At 36.8% G+C, this 17,123-nt stretch overlaps 1 protein-coding gene across 1 annotated transcript; it reads right to left on the bottom strand.

Moving 5' to 3' along the window:
- Positions 1-1,987: 1,987 nt before the first annotated feature.
- LOC140155917 (uncharacterized) lies at positions 1,988-17,023 on the bottom strand. Its single transcript, XM_072178936.1, has 11 exons — positions 16,854-17,023; positions 12,419-12,491; positions 11,674-11,818; positions 10,808-10,989; positions 10,226-10,325; positions 9,665-9,772; positions 8,700-8,806; positions 6,011-6,228; positions 5,611-5,687; positions 4,442-4,604; positions 1,988-3,427 (listed from the first exon to the last, which is right to left on the bottom strand). The coding sequence occupies exons 1-11, from the start codon at positions 16,891-16,893 to the stop codon at positions 3,393-3,395; spliced, it is 1,248 nt and encodes a 415-aa protein (XP_072035037.1). The 5' UTR covers positions 16,894-17,023; the 3' UTR covers positions 1,988-3,392.
- Positions 17,024-17,123: the final 100 nt, after the last annotated feature.

Here is a 17,123-nt window from a genome sequence, read left to right as displayed (position 1 = left end):
TAAATTAAGCCTTAGTGTATTGAAATGTAAATTGCAGCAAATCTCTGTTGTGGTAACATTTCAAAGTTAGGTACATTTCAATATGCAGCATATTCTTTCCTATTGTGATAAAATTTCAAAGTTGATTCAACATATTGTATCTTAGCTAAGGTTTAGCAAATATTTTGACCGGCACATTTCCTCTTTCAAAGTTTCAAACCAGCAATAAACTTAAACTAATTGACCAAAGTGGGTCGATCCACAGGTTGTTTTTTTTTTCATTTACATAAATATAGTGAGACATGACTCATGACCCATCTTTATTATGTTTTTATAAAAAATACAAAATACCAAATCAGACTTTGATTTTGGGGAGAATAGTTTCATTTGGTTTTAAAACTATTCAACAACAAAAAAGTAGATTGCATTTCCCTCAGTGAAGAATAACTAAAGAAAAGTGGATATTTTCACAACAGAATTTGATCTTTATAAAATAAATGTAAACTTTGGTCGATACCCTAAATTATATTAGGAAGAGGAAATATGCCTCAGGTTTTAAATTATTTAAGGCTGCATCTGAAATGATTGAGATTGCAGAGTTCGCAAATCTCTTACAGTTCCGCAAATAGCATCTCTTTCCAGTTCTGTTTCATACCATTTGCGTAACATCACTCGCATCAGACGTTTCTTGGATTTTGACACCTGCAGTAGTATTGTAAGATCACTTATTCTATCCAGACTGGATTACGGAAATGCTCTTTTGCTGGGAGCAAACACAACCCATATCGACAGACTTCATCGCCTTCAAAATTGGGGTGCAAAACTAATTTTTTCTGCATCAAAATTCGATCACGCAACTCCGTTTTTAAAACAACTCCACTGGCTCCCTGTGAAAGAGCGCATTAATTTCAAAGTACTTCTGTATGTGTTTAAATGCTTGAATGGACATGCTCCAGGTTATTTAGCTTCTTGTTTCACACCCTACCATCAATCGCAGACTGGACTTCGCTCTGCTTCAGATACAACACGGCTTACTATACATAAGTTCAATGCCAAATCTCTTCATTCTGCCGCAAATAAAGCTTTTTCTCTGGCTGCTCCTGGACTGTGGAACAATTTACCCATCACCATTCGTACTGCAAACTCATTACCAGTCTTTAAGAAATTATTGAAATCACATCTCTTCCCAAAAAGTTGACTGTTTTTATTGCTCACTTTGTTTTGTTATATTGTATTTATGCTTTGAATTTGTTTATGCGCTGTGGTCTAGATGTAACGGCGCTTTATAAAAGAATTGTGTATGTATATGTATGTATGTATAGCCATTTCTACTAACAATAAATATTAATTGTACATATTCAGTGTAACCTCTTTGAAATAGTCTTCACATTTCCATATTCTACTTAACATTATATCACAATTTCATATGCTGAATACATCTAAGGACCATGCCTATGTCAGGCATGAGAATAATCATCTATGAAAAACCCTGAAAAAGTGTGTAAAATAGGGCTAAAGGGCCCAAACGGGCTGAAATTAAAAGAAAGTGCGGAAACTTGGACAAAAAAAATTCAGGTTTAAACCTGAAATTTCTCATGCCTGCTATGTTTCAATCAATTTTGTATTTTGTCTGTCAAAGTTTGCTGGTTTAATATGAAGTCCCAGCAAACACAAAAAACATTTGTACTGAAACAGTTAAATGTCGGGTTATGTAAAGGGTATAAAACATTTTAATAACATTCAAAAACATTTATTTTTAACTTGACAGACAAATAGAGCCCCTATTGTCTGGGAATATGTTACCTAAATGCATGTCAAAATTGCCCAGTATCTGATCAAGTTTTTTTGTACTGCTGCATTACCCATCCTAAGGAGTTCCCGCTGGGAAGATTTTACCCAAAATGTATGTCGTAATAGCCTATTATATTTTCAAGTACCTAATCATGTTTTTATGCAAAACTTTGTTGCAGTTTTCTTACAAAAATGTTATTGAACTCTATTATGCATGATATTTTTCTTTTTTCTCTTTATACCACATTTATAGCATTTCAAAAGACATTTCAGTTTGCTGGGGTTATGATATAAATTCATCAGCCTTGTGTAAAACAGGAAAACGTTTCCTTTCAACACCAGATAATTACATAGGTGAACACATTGTGTCTTCACCTATTCAATTAACACCCCTGTCATACTAAACAGTCGTATCTAGTGTAGCATTTTTTGATTACTTTTTGCATCTATATCCATCGCTTGATTGGAAAACTGATTACAGATATATCAATCAATCAGTAGTCGCTGGCATGCCCCAGTGTGAAATTGTTATTTGATTATTTCATGGCACTGCGACTATGATATGGTATAACAAAGGGGCATAACTGGCTTTGAGAGGAAAAAATGTCCTGCAATAACTTAATATTATAGAGGTTGTGCATATGACGTATCATACTGTAAATATGGCGGACTACTCAAATGCATTCAACAAAAGCATGATTGCAACCTACCGCGACTGTTCGTCTCACACACATAACAAATGCACTACGATCAAATAGGTTGATGACAACATTTTATTGAATGGACTGCACTGCGCCATGATTACGGTGAAGGACACCGGTTCAAATCCTTTGTTTGGAGCCAATCGATAAAAGCGTGCAGGGCCTCTATACCGTAGTTATCACTCAAAAGTAAGCATGCTGCAAAGATAGCTGACGGAAATTAAAGTATAAACCTAATAGGCCTCAGTCATGTTTTCTTACCTTGCTTCATTTAGATGTTACAGAGTTATATAATCAACAAAATCACACTCAACCACAAGGTGAATAAAAGTTTATAATTTGACATAGCAGTGAATGGCTGTGATGAAAGCAACTAATGGAATGTCTTTGACAAACATTCTAAAACTTGTGCTCATGAACAAATGTTAATCTTTACCCAGACCAGCCAGCACACATAAATTTTGGTCTTTAACTTATTACCGACTTCCAGAATAGAAACATTGCCCAACTTTCTACATGGATAATGAAGGAAACACACCATTCAAACAATATCTTTGAGAATCCATGCAGGGTCGTGTTTGACACACACACACTCAGGCATTTTTTAACAAAATGCTGCTACATACTTGATCTTGTCTGATTTCCCCAACCCATTTCAGTTTGAAATATTGGAATACAATGACATGACCTTAGGTAAGAGACTATGTGAAATGGCAGTAAAAATATGCTCTAATCAAGTCCACACTTTGCATTAAGTTAACATAATATTGCTCCACAGTATGATGATTTCAAATTAGTTTTAAGCACTTTCCTTGGCAAAGAAGAGTCGCACGTATCACCTTCAGACAGAATTGCGGGAACCTTCAAGGGAGTATCCGATGTTACAGTCAATTTATCACAACAAAATGTTAACGACCAGTCTCACCGCCAAATTCTGCATGTGTTGTCTTTGCTGCCTATAAAAGAGATTACAAAGACATTGACAAATAATTAACAAAGTATTGCAAATGGCACAGTGCATAGGTCTGGTCAAGGGATCTTTTCATTGACTTAATCAAATGTGTGTCCTTACGGACCAACCAGATAAGCAAACAAACAAGCAAGCATACATAATATGATGCTGTGTTCAAAAACACAGCCAGCATCTTGCTCAAAATACACCCCAAAGTTGTATGCTAAAATAAATATACCAATGTCAAGTGAAGTCAGGTCATTCAGCTGAAGAAGGCTGAGTTTGTTAACTGCTGACAAATACAATTACACAATTCTGTTTCTTCATTTTTGCATTAATATTGATAGTTTAATGATGTACCGTCAGATCAATTTTCATGCCACCATGGCCTACTTGATAATATTATTAATAATAGTATGATTTTAAAAAGTTTATATTTTGAAAATAATTGAAGAAGTTACCGGGAGGAAAGGGGAGGGACAAATGAAATTCAATTAAATATATATTGTTTTACAGTGCAAGCATAGAAAGTTAAGTATATGAAATGGGATGATGACTGAGGAGTCTACTAAACAAAGAGTGTGCGATGCAGTACCCTCCACCTAAACCACTAAATGTCATACAATTCATTACAAAAGAAAACATGAACAATGTTGTTATTGCATTAAAACTTGTGCGCTTAGGGCGCATAGATGAAACGCTCTGCCCTAAGTAATGCAATTACCAGCAAAGATATCGCAACAAAGCAAAATCCATAATACATGTCTAGGATGCCATCACCTACAGAAAAGATCATCCGTTCACAATTAACAATGAACCTGGGGAAAATAAGTTCCAAGAGGCAAGAAGAATGGAGGGCATGAGAAGTGACAAAAGGGAAAATGAAGTAGAGCAAGATGTGAAGAAAGAAACAGAGAGAGCCAGAGAGACACCAAGTAAACACTGAGTAAAGGAGAGGAGTGGACAGAGAGCAAACAGCTCATTCGAATCTACAAGGTGTTTATTTCACTTGATTTACCTGTTATAATTGTATCTCCCTCATAATTGAATGCACAGCTAAATATTTCATCTGTATGACCTTCTAGTGATTGTAGACAAATCCCGGATAAGGGATCCCATAGTTTAGCAGTTTTATCTGCACTAGCAGTGAGTAGTTTACTTCCTTGTGGATTGAATGTGATCTGGAAACAAAAAAAATTACATTGAAAATTGTAAGGGTATATCCAAAATCAACACTTGAATGTACAAAACAGACTAAAAGACCCACAAGGTGTCCCAAATCAATTGGTACTGGCACGTGTTGCAACCTTCTCAAAGACAACGCAGTATTAGGACACTGTATAAGTTCAATGTATAATATTTGCAATATTAAATTTATATCAAACATATATATCATTATCAGCTGTTAATTATCTTAAGCGTGTTGATGGCCAAGTAAAACTTCAAAATGTCATGTAACATGGATAGGCACTAATCATTTTGGGACATTTACCAATCAGAATCCCACCAAATAAAAAAGATAAGTAACTATTTGTTTTCTTATGTACCTACAATTATTGTAATCAGTGAATAACTCCATAATGCACATTATCCGTAATAGTATTTGAGGAATAAAGTATGTATGTTAAGGTCAGAATTAGTGTAAATTCACAAGTAAAAATGCAGGAAATGGTTAAGACACTGATTTGTCTGTTTGGGAGACAGGTGTTTGTTTGGACACACACTGCAATGAAGGATTTCACTATATTGGCAGTGCACATTTCAACAAAATGCAACATTTGTTTTCTGTTTAAAAGTTTCATTGAGAATCATAGGATAGAACATCAACAACATTGATGGGATATTGGTTTTAGATCAGATGTTATATGTGTGCCTTTAAAGAAGGATGGTCCTATCAAAGATTCAACATCCTTTTAAATATCACCACCTATCTCCATCAAAATCAAGGTTAGGTTTCAATAAGCCCATATTTGTTTTTCATTTACACTGTGTAATGTTTGGATCCAGGAAACTATCCATGTTCCTTAACCCATTTATTACTCACACAGTATGCTATGGACTTTCAAATGCACATTTTGACTTTCATATCAAAAGGGACTGTGATACCAGCATGAGAGTGAGGTCATGGTCATAAAACGAAGGTGGACATAGTATGTAATGAAATCAGTCTTCTCCTTCAAATCCTACCTTAGATATCTCTCCTTCATGTCCTTCCAATTTGGCAATACAATTATGGCTGACAGCATTGTACACTCGGGCAGTACCTAAAATGCACATAGGATAAAAGAAAATAAGCACCCATGAATGAATTGAGTCTTAATCTGAATAGCGGGTTACTCAATGAAGTAATATCAGCTCTAAATTGTGATCTTTTGATTATTTTCAATTTGGCTTAACATGTGTTGGATATTGCTTGTTATTTTCCAGACAGCTGACAGTTTGTAAAAGCACACTTGTCACTTGTACACAAACCAATAGTGCTTTCACATTTCTATTATAGACCTACTATGTCACATGTTACAAAATGAATTCTGTATGTGATTAAACTGCAGCTGTGTCACTTGTCATGAAATATATGTGTACTTACTATCAGCAGATGCAGATGCGATATACTGGCCTGTATAATCAAATACTACATCTAATATCTCATCATCATGCCCTCGTAATGTACCAATACATTTGCCACTTCCAGTATCCCATATCTTGCATGTTTTATCCATTGAACCAGTTGCAATAAGAGAACAGTCATAGTTGAATTGTGCTGAGCTGATCTCCCCTCTGTGGCCTATCAAAGTGTGAATCTTCCTGTAAAACAAATTAGTATGAAGATATTAGATTATTCTCAGCATAGAATCAAAAGTACCATTTATCAGAACCAATATCCACGCAAGAGCTGTAGAGATTGTTCACTTTTTTAAAGAATTCAAAAAGGATGTGGCACAGTGTCGACTTCCTATACGATAAATATAAATTTAATACTCCGTTGGTGAGCGACGGGCGAGTGGTATTTCACTGAACGCAAGAAAAGGAGTTCTATCTGATTGGCTAGCAATCAATCGCTTAGGTCGCTTAGTAGTCAACTACAAAGTCAAAACTGAGCAAGGTATTCAATTCGATTGAAATCGATATTCTATTGTTGACGTAGATAAAGAGAGTGATAGTGTGTCAATAATGTACATTGTATTGCACCTTGATTCTACATGCATTCCTTTATATAAATATTTTCTCAAAGAGTTGAAATGATCACAATTTTTACCCAGGATTTCAAAAGTTTACCGCAAAATTGCAGTTAAACATATCCACAGAAAAATACCGGTCCTCACTAATTAGTGCATTTAATTTCCAGTTAGTGTAATTAAGATAAAACCTGTGATTTATCTGACAACAAATAAAATGTTCTTGCAATAGAAATATCATAGTGGGATACTGATATGGTAGGCCGCAACCACCACAACGTGGAGCTGCTACGCGTAGCTGACTTTTTGCTCCGTGGAGCCAAATTAGCTCAAACTGACCAATCAATGATCATGTTAGAGTTTTCATTACTCGGAGGTAAAACTGACCAATCAAGTGCGACTGAAGCGACATTACGTGAAGCGAATTTATTCATTAAGAATTTGCCAGACGAGCGTCACGTAGTTGCAAGATATCCTCGGTCACGAAAGTTATGATTCAAAAAGTAGTTTATGAAAAGTACGAACCGATTCTTAAGATTGAGATGCACTCATAAGAAACTCATACCGGGATTCATACAGTATTGTACATAACTATATAGCTAGGCAGAGTGGTGGTAAACCATGCACACAGTTCTGCGATCTGCAGATCGCCGGGAGCTAATTTGTATAACTTGCGCGGTGTGGCCTGCGGAATTCGACCTTCAGCAAACTGCAAACCAGTTCGGATTTACTTTATATACTAGTAGTAGGCCATACATACTGTAGTTACTGTCCGTTTTCCTATACACAATACTCAGTGCGCTCACCATTGACGCGTGACCTCTACAAATAGTGTATGTTAGAAGTATAGGCCATGCCTAGTTGACGTCACTGTGTAAAAAATAACCGGCCAATATTTAAAGTATTCTCTGAAATTCTAGAAAGAACATGTCCTTAATTTTTAGCTAATTTAGGTGTTTGGAAATATTGGTACTTTTGCACCAAAAAATATGAAGAAATTATTTCTAAACCTTGTTAAGTCATTAAGCTTCTCATTTTCAAGAACGCTGGTTAACAATAAGCAGACTATTGTCTCATTTCGTAAACAAAAGCCCACAGTATTGTTACCTTGCGTTAAGCTTTATAATCGTTCACCCAACTGAAACTATAATACCAGCTCATTGCTCATTGCACAGGTAAAACAGACACAAGTGCAGTGTGTATTTAACCAGAGAAGATCTGATGTAACATAGTTGAGCTGTTTTCATTGAGTGTTATCTTGGTTTAATAGCTTTTAATAGGGTTTAAGTCCTTCAAAGGTCGTGGTGAGTTCTACTGTAGACATGACTGCATCATGATTATTTTAAAGTCAACAACATTCAACAATATGATCACCGTGATAGTATGAGAGTATCAGTACCGTGGGTGTCAGTGATCCTGGCCTGACACAGTAGACAAACAAACAAACAAACACGCCACACACATGACACATGCATGCAAGGTAACATTGACTATACACTAATCAAACAATGGTATTGATCCTGTACAACTGGTCGTGGTTTATTTACAATCGATTCATTTAAAATCCCCATAGTAAACATTAATTTTGGCAAGAGTTTTCTCTCTCTGAACGAGGATGCATCCACTGGCTCCGCGTAATGAAAAGATCTATCATGATTGGTCAATTTAGCTCCGCGAGACGAAAAGTAAGCTACGCGTAGCAGCTCCACGTTAGGCGGTTACGACCAGCCATATATTGATCATGCGAAAATCGTAAAACATAGAATAGAAACAGTGTGGCAGGCTCTCAAAATCTCAAATTGTATGCTTAGCCTGAGTCGCACGGCCTATCTCGGAACAAAATCACCATGCGTAGTTGTTGAAAAACGTAAGGATTCATCGTACTATCACGGCAATTTTTAACACGAAGATATAGGGATGATGACGGTGTGTGTGGATTCAAGTATTGTTTTGGAATTAATCACAAAATTGGTGAAAGTATGGTACTAAACTCTTCTATATTGCCACAATATCGAGAATGAAGAGTCATTAACTTGAGGGTATTTTAATTACAAATAAAGTTACTTGTTTCTACTTTACTCCAGTGCTCCTACTCCTTACCTTCCTGATCTTACATCCCATACTGATACTGTGTGGTCAAAAGATCCTGTGATAATCTGGTCCCCAGTGGTATTGAATGATAATGAAATGATTTCTGCTGAATGACCCTACAAAGTAACAGATCAACATAACAATATTAAAGGACTCCACACGAATCTCACATTTTCGCTCATTCCTAACTTTCCACATTTTGCTCATTTTTATTTCACTGCCTAAAATACAAGCTTTGGAAAATCCTACATTTTCACAATTTGGCTAACTTCATAGTGAATTGCACAATCAGGCATGAGACTGCACTTTCCTAAAAAAACCTGAAAAAAAATGCAAATGCATGTGAAATTGTGCAATAAGTACCAAAAACAGGCTGAAATTAAATAAAGTTGTAATTTTGACTTAAAAACCTGAAAATTCTCATGCCTAGTTGTTGTTTTCCACTACCACTGAATGGCGATCTCATTTGTCCGTTTTTGACCTACCATAGCTTACCAAATGAATATAACCAGGCTAAATTCAAGCTAAACACTTACACCCAATGCATAGTTTGAAGAGCTACAGACATTGCACCAACAGGCAAAGTCTTGTGCTTACGTATGCAGTGAGAATTCTCACATATTCAAGAGGGGCGATCATTCGCATCTAACAAATCATGCACGCATTGTGTACCTTCGCGTTTGACTGCAAACATATGCGGTATGTGCGTATCAATCTCTTATGCCACAATTCATGGAATGATTGACCCTCATTAACAGGTGATGCTGGGACTTTGCCAGTGGTGAACCATCTATAGTTTATTAGTCTATGGTCCAATGTCACAAGGTTGAATTAGAGAATATGCTACTGTCTGCTTTTTATGTCTTATCCCTATGCTCCTACAAATTCATTTTCTCATAGTTAAATTTTCTTTAGAAATTAAACAGAGATGCAATAGTGGGTATGAATGCTAAACAAACCTAAAAGTAACTTACAGCTAATGTGCTCATTTCTTGACCTTTCTCTATATCCCATAGCTTTGCATTGGAATCCATACTACCTGTAGCAAGGACAGTACTCTGTGGGTTGAATGCTAAACAAACCTAGAAGTAAACAAAAGCCACACATTGAAACATTTCATTATCAAAGGTTTTAAAACACATTTATTACTTAACATTTCTTTAGAAGTATGACAACTGTGTGGTTTCCTGAGTGGAAGTAGTCACTTGACCTACATGCACTTGTGGTGTTTCTTTCTAGTTTCATTTTCAGTTAAAATAAGGCAATACAATAGGTTTCAATTGAGAAAGATATAACATGTGATAACAAATTGAAACTAAATCTGTTATGATTACCAACAGCAAAAGGAAAATCAAATCATACCTTATTTATAGATAAATGTAAATAAACACATCTTGCAAAATGTTATTTCACATAACACTGATTATTTTAGATACCAGATCACTGAATTTGAAATGCCTAAAATTTTTATTTTAATGGGCAAATAACCCATATTTTAGAGCACTTCATATTCATTTGAGCTACTCTGCACTTACTATTTCTGCTGAATGGCCTCTGAAAGTGTGGAAGCACTTGCCCGTTTCAGAGCTCCATAATTTACATGTCTTATCAAAAGAACCAGTTGCTATTTTGTCTCTGTGGGCAAAAAGACAAGAAATATTAAATATGAGATAGCAAAATTGCATAACATAATTAAGTGGTGTAAATATCGAGAACTTTAAAATTCTTGAAGATGTTCAGATAGAGATGTATGGTATATTTCATCAAACCAGCCCAAGAAAAATTCCCATAGCATAGACTACAAAAATTGACATTCAGTGACCCACACAAAATGTGTTTAAAAAAATTGGGTCTTTGGTTGAAGATGGATTTTGGATCTAATTTAAGAGGTCATTGAGCAAGATCATGATTTTCACAAGAACAGAAACAGGGTCTCTGAGTCAAAAACATCCACATAAAGAGAGAATATTGATAACATTTTTTACAGATTGCAAACCATTTATCAGTTTAATGATGCTTTGCAGCATTGCTATCTTTACTTTTGTAGTTGTAAAGATTTGAAACCCTTAGTTTTCACCCAATCCCACTCATTACTTTTATACTTTCAGTGAACATACCCATAAGGATTATTATATGCTATAGCATAGACTACATTTCGGTGTCCTTCTAGTGTGTGTAGTTCCTCTCCTGACGCGGTGTCCCATATCTTACATGTTCTGTCATAACTACCAGTAATGAAGCTAGATCCCGACTTGTTGAAGGCAACATTGGTTAAAGGAAGAATATGAGCTCGTAGCACCTGGATGTGTGAAAACAAAACGGGTATTAAAAACAGACCAATGATGGAGAATATAGAGTGATATTATGCATTATTACACCTCGTAAATTTTCATGAGCTAATCATGCCAATTCATTGCGGTCAATCAGGACCATTTTCCTCAGCGTTATTTTTGACTATTTTTTTACCACCTCATCCCCATGTAGTTAAAGTATGGTGTAAAGAAATACTATATGGTTTCTATATGAGTGTTTTTATGGTGATGTCGTTGAATCAAAGCAGACAACTTACCTGCATCAGCCATATACCTGTCCCTAATAGAGGGTTAGCCAAATGTTTACATGTCCCTCATGGAGGGACATAAAGTGCACTTACAGATTCTTTAACCACCACCAACCAAACCCCAATGTATTTATTGTTTCCCGTCAGAGTCTCCTTAGATGTACAGGCCTTTGTCAATGCATGTTTTGGGCCTGAACTCAAATTGTAAAATTTACACTTTATTTCAAAGTACTTACAAAAGTTACAATGAAGACAGTGTAATGTAGTGTTCAAATTATGTTCTAGCTAGTCCACATTTGTGATACTTTCTGAGACTTCAAAACTGTGTTTAAAGACTTGCTATGGGCTGTCATATAAAAACAAATTTTCAAAGCACTCTAAAGACTCAAATTCTACCACTGAATTCCTTCATATAATACATACCTTGAATAAATAAAATTTCTGGTCATCTGAAGTACCCAGTTTCTTCTGTAGTTTTTCTATCAGATGTCGGACTTGATCCTGGCGACTGGGTGTAATAAGTGGCTCTTTTCTGATGATTTCATCAAGGATAGCATCAAGATCACTTCTGTTAGAGCAAATCGATACCAGTACAAATAACATAAATTCTCTAATAAATAACAATAATGTTTTGATCCTACGACCACCTACTCAAAAGCTTTCATTTAAGTTGCAAAAATGTTGGATAATTATTAATTGTTAACAATTAAATCCATGTTTTTGAGTATACATGTTGCCAAGTAAATCAATTCCACAAGACACTTAAAAATACTTGATTTTCAAAAACTATGATGCTGTTTTCATATTCCCTTGTAAAAAGACCTTAACAGTGGCAGCCATTCTTGCTTACCCCCAGCAACAACCCTTAACTATGACCCTAGACCTAAAGGGACTGGTACCTAAATTCATTAATCGCACTAAAGTGTGGTTACCCCTTACATGTTGGAATCTAATTTCATAAGAGCTTGGTTTCAAAACCCCTTACATCCACTTTTGGTCAAAATTAAATACCCTAACCATCTTAAAAAATACTTGATTGATTTTTGAAACAATGCAACTCTTCTTTAGAAAGCAAAATGGGTATTTAATTTTGACATATAGAGTGGATAAAGGGTTTTTGAAACCAAGCTCTTCATATATCTTTGCAGAGTTCTGAAAGAAGACTTACTCTGGTCTTAAATCCAACAAATCAATGGATTTTGTTTTGGTCACTTTGGATTGCTCATACTCAAGAATGATACCTGTAGAAATCAAAAACAAACAAAAAACACTAAAAAACTAGAAGTGCAGTGGTCCTTCGACCACAAGGAGAGTCGTTTGGACTTTTGCCCTAATGGTACGGGTACGCAGCCTTTGCGTATTGAGGAGTGCGAGTGTTATCACACTCCTCCACACTCCTAAAGGAGTGCGATTCAAAGCACTCCTTAAGCTTTAAGTTTACATCACATTTAAGTGTAATCGCACTCCTCATTCACAAAATAGCACTCCTCATAAGTTTGAGGAGTGATATTTATCACACTCCTCTTTTTTTTTTTTTAACTCAAAGCCTGTACATTTGTATGTGGGTTCCATTACAAAATATCAGTGAATCAATGTCTGTGCTGACGAAAAGTTGGACGTGGGCATGGGCAAATATAAGAAAAATTATTTAATTTGTGTACATCGTAGGTAGGTAGAATCACATCATTGACATTGATTATAGAGGGAGTCCTTTATAGCATTACAGTCAGTCCACTCTGAAGTACAAAGTACCGACACGGACGCACACATTGTGCCGACTTTGAAGGCACGCATACCTGCAGCAGAGACGCAGCACTACGCACTGTTTACGCGCCGTATACGCGCGCGTTGTCACTTTGTACTTCAGAGTGGACAAACTGTAAAATGTATCATCATGGCATGCCATGTGAGCAAAATTTGGCAGTGTACTTTACTGTGTAAACGTATGGGGGGAAATTCAACATTCATCTTAATCCTTTATGAATCCCATGTTGTAAAATCTCTTAGTTATATCAGGGTGTATTCACAGATGCCTAAATAACCACACACAAGCAACTGGACATCATGAAAGCAAAGCACATTTGAGCTAAAATAGTTTAAAATTTAGCACAGGTTTCAATGGGAAAATGAATGTCAAATCATGCTATATGGCAAGCCATGATTAGGAGGTGAACAAACTTTTTGTGATTTTTTTTTTGCAATTGCCAATGCAAATTTTGGCAATAAAAAGACTTTGTAATTATTTAACCTGCAGACATTGGTTGAACCATCATTTTTTAAAGAAAATTGCCATCTTTCATTTAATTGCATTTTGAAGGAGATATATTCTGAAGTTCAAAATTTTATGATTCTACCATTCTACAGGATTTTATGGGTAGACATCCTATGTACAGTTGTATCGCGCCCATCTTGTCCTCTTGAACCTAGAGGGTTGAGTGCAGATATCAGAACCGGGGATGATCCCCCTTCTCTTTTCGAATAGCTCTGACACTTTAACGTGCACTGACAGGGATGAATCCTCCTGAACACGGGACCAACGGCTTTATGTGACTTCCGAACCACGGACGTCGCACATACACTACCTATATCTGCACGTGCTAGGCAGTGTATGGGGGCGAGAAGAAATTCTTCAATTAAATTCTGAAATTAAATTACTGAACTTAATTGAAGAATTCCTGACCATATAGGAACTTTTTGGGAGGGAAGATCAAGAGAATTTTCACCTAAGGCGGCAAGCCCAAGGCTCGAACCCTCGACGTCGATCGTATCTCCCGGCCGGCAGCGCAACGCCTTAACCGCTCGGCCATCTCACCCTCTCTACTCTACCTATCGTAGGCATAGATTTTGCTCGCCGCAGAATCCCCCCCCCGCAGTATCGAATCGCGCGTGTAAAGTTACACGATCATGACGATATGAGTGTACACGCACGAGTACAGAGCTAGGGACAGGCACATCTGAGCGAGGGCGCTATTTATTTTACTTGATAATAAAGCCCTATGTAAATCTGTGCCATTTTGTGCCACTGAAAACACCATTTTTGGAGAAAATGATGAATAAAACCAAAATTAATCTGTTTCAGATGCTCTAGTTTGCATTGACAACAGATTCAATGCTTTAGGAAGCAGAATGCAACATTGACTTCACTTTTGAATATTTTGTTCTGTGAGATATGCCTTGGTGAAAATCACCGTTTTGGTCAAAAAAAAAAGGGGCATTTTTGGGAAAAAATTCAATTTTGACCCAAAATTCATCTTCTGACAAAAGGGAAACATGGTTTGACAAAAACTTTCATCCTTTTCACATAACAATTCCAGTTTACTTATTTGCTGAGAGAAAGCACTTTTTTGTTATCGCTTGGGAAAAATCATTGTTTTTGCCTAAAATGGGCCCAAAATGGCCGAAAAATGGCAAAATTTGACCAAAATGAGCACAAAAATCACTTTTTTACCACCTTAAAATTTGAATTTTCATACAAAATTTCACAGATGTGTTGAAAATGATAACATACATAATATTCAACAAAAATTAGATTAAATTACAGTGAAAACAAAAAAAATTGACAGGGGGCACAAAATTATCAAGTCCCCCATCCATGCACTCCTATGGTATTGGTAATGCATTCACAATTGCAGTCCTGCTCCTGGGTACCGGGGCACTACGGGAAGTCGGCATCAACTCGCTTTGAAAAATCGAGTAATTGACGTCTTCCGACGGCACTCCGCCGAATACCCGGCAATGCGGGGCAATATTTGATGACGAGTTTCCGACGAAGTCTCGGGCCCTATGCCCCGGGGAAATTGTGCGTGTCGGCGCCGACCTCCCGACGAGGTCCCCGGCGTACGTGTCAGTCAGTACCGTGCTAGATAGCGACTCATCATCATCATTTTAGATAAAAGAGTTTCTGAGCTGTATTTGTTGTCAACGGCATGTGACAAACATCCCGCAACACGCTCTGTGTGTGCTTTGTGTATATTTATGTGTCACACGTTATATGAATATTTAATGAGATGGGATATCGGTTGAAATCCCACAAAAGTCCTAGAAAAAATATTTTTTAGAAACCATGCAAATAAATTGCATGTACGATAGTTATTGTTCGTCGAACAGTTATTAGAATTGAAAAAATGATTTTTTTAAATGTGATTTTGGAAATTAATTTCATCGAGTTAAATCACAAAAAAGGGCACAAAATGTGAATAGCAAAACAGCAGCGCCTGATACACGGATTTTCTTGAAGTAAAAGTTGTAGAATAAACCTGAGATGATTATCACAGCTTCAATAAACTATTCTGCTTTGTCATATTCGAATAGAAAGCTATAAAATGTTTAAACGATCAGGAGCCAGCAATATTTCGGCTAGTTCCAAACAAGGTCAATCGACGTCTTCCTCTTTCCAATCATCTATAAATTATATAGAAACACCGCCCCTGAGAGTTTCTACACATTTTATGAATGAACAGAACTTGCTCCTCCCATTTTCAACGAACTCGTTTCGGTACTGTCCGAAGCAGTGAATCGGACCTACTTTTTTCGCCGATTGAGTGATCGGCCGCTCTTCGTTAGCATTTCCCTGAAGCCGAGCTGGATTGACAGTATCAGGGGTTGCCTACTTTGATAAGAAAGGGCTTACACTTTTACTACGTCATCAAGGTTTGATGTTCAGTACTATGAAATCCAAATGACAGATTGAACAAAATCGCCAATTTTGAATATAAATTCCACTTGGATTCTTCAAGTGAGTATATTTCAAACTGATATATCACGCATATTTATATATTAAAAGGACAAGTTCATTGAGTAAATAAAAGACCCGGATAAAAGAATAAAGCGAACTTTTTCGCAAGTTTCCATCTTCACGAATCACGGCACTATTTTCAGCAGCACATTGCCTACATAGAATGGTGTATGGTCGTCGGTCGCGACGTTAAAAAAAAATCATTTATACTACAGCAACGAAATTTTTTGCCGATTACGAGTCTCTGCCGAAGTACCCGACAAGTTCCCGGCCCCCACCCCGGCTCCTCCGACTCCACGACGAGTACTGCGAAATCTTCCCGGCTAGCGGGCGGAAATTGCTGACGAGTTCCCGCCATGTCCCGGCTAGGTCCCGTAGTGCCCGGGTACCCAGGAGCCGGGACTGCAATTGACGAATGCATAAGTCTTATCAGAGAAAATGGCCCAATGTTCCGACAGTAATTTCGTCATAACTTCACTTAGCAATACAGTAGAAGATTGGTTTTGGTGTCAAATTGTTTCTGAGAAGTTCTCTCTTCCAATAAACAACAATTCATGTTAATAGAATTAATTTTTATGCCTGTCCCTAACAGAGCCAGAGGCGGTTTGTTGTCATGCACGAGTACAGAGGCGGTTTGTTGTCATGCTTTCGGGGCAACCGCGAAAAAGCATTGACGTCACTATGTACCGAACTTGAGGTGAACCAAATTATAGAGGAGTTGCACTTGCATCACAGCCCTCACATGCTCATGACACTTGCATTGACTTGGCCATGGCCCATGACATGTAATTTGGCACTGCACTGCTTGCTTGCCCTCTGAATTGGTCATATTAAAATAGACTTCAACTTGATGTAAAAATAACCTTACCCGGTGGATAATATCTTAAAAGAAACCTCTTCAACTTCATTTTGACTCGGTGGGATAGGATAAAACTTATTAAATCAGAAATTTGCTTATTTCTTGTGAAATAGCCAGTTTCTACGACGCCAAATACCTGGCAACCAGAAATTTTAATGGCGGTGAATTTAAAGAGCGCCATCTATGGCAAAGTAGCTGTGTATAATTATTTTTTATATTATACAATATAATGCTCTACTCAAAAAGTGAAATAAGTATTATTTTCAATCACAAATAGAA

The sequence above is a fragment of the Amphiura filiformis genome, chromosome 6 (genome assembly GCF_039555335.1).
Source record: "Amphiura filiformis chromosome 6, Afil_fr2py, whole genome shotgun sequence".
NCBI lineage: Eukaryota > Metazoa > Echinodermata > Ophiuroidea > Amphilepidida > Amphiuridae > Amphiura > Amphiura filiformis.
The sequence above is the reverse complement of the archived record's forward strand: the minus strand, read 5'-3'. Positions and strand labels throughout refer to the sequence as shown.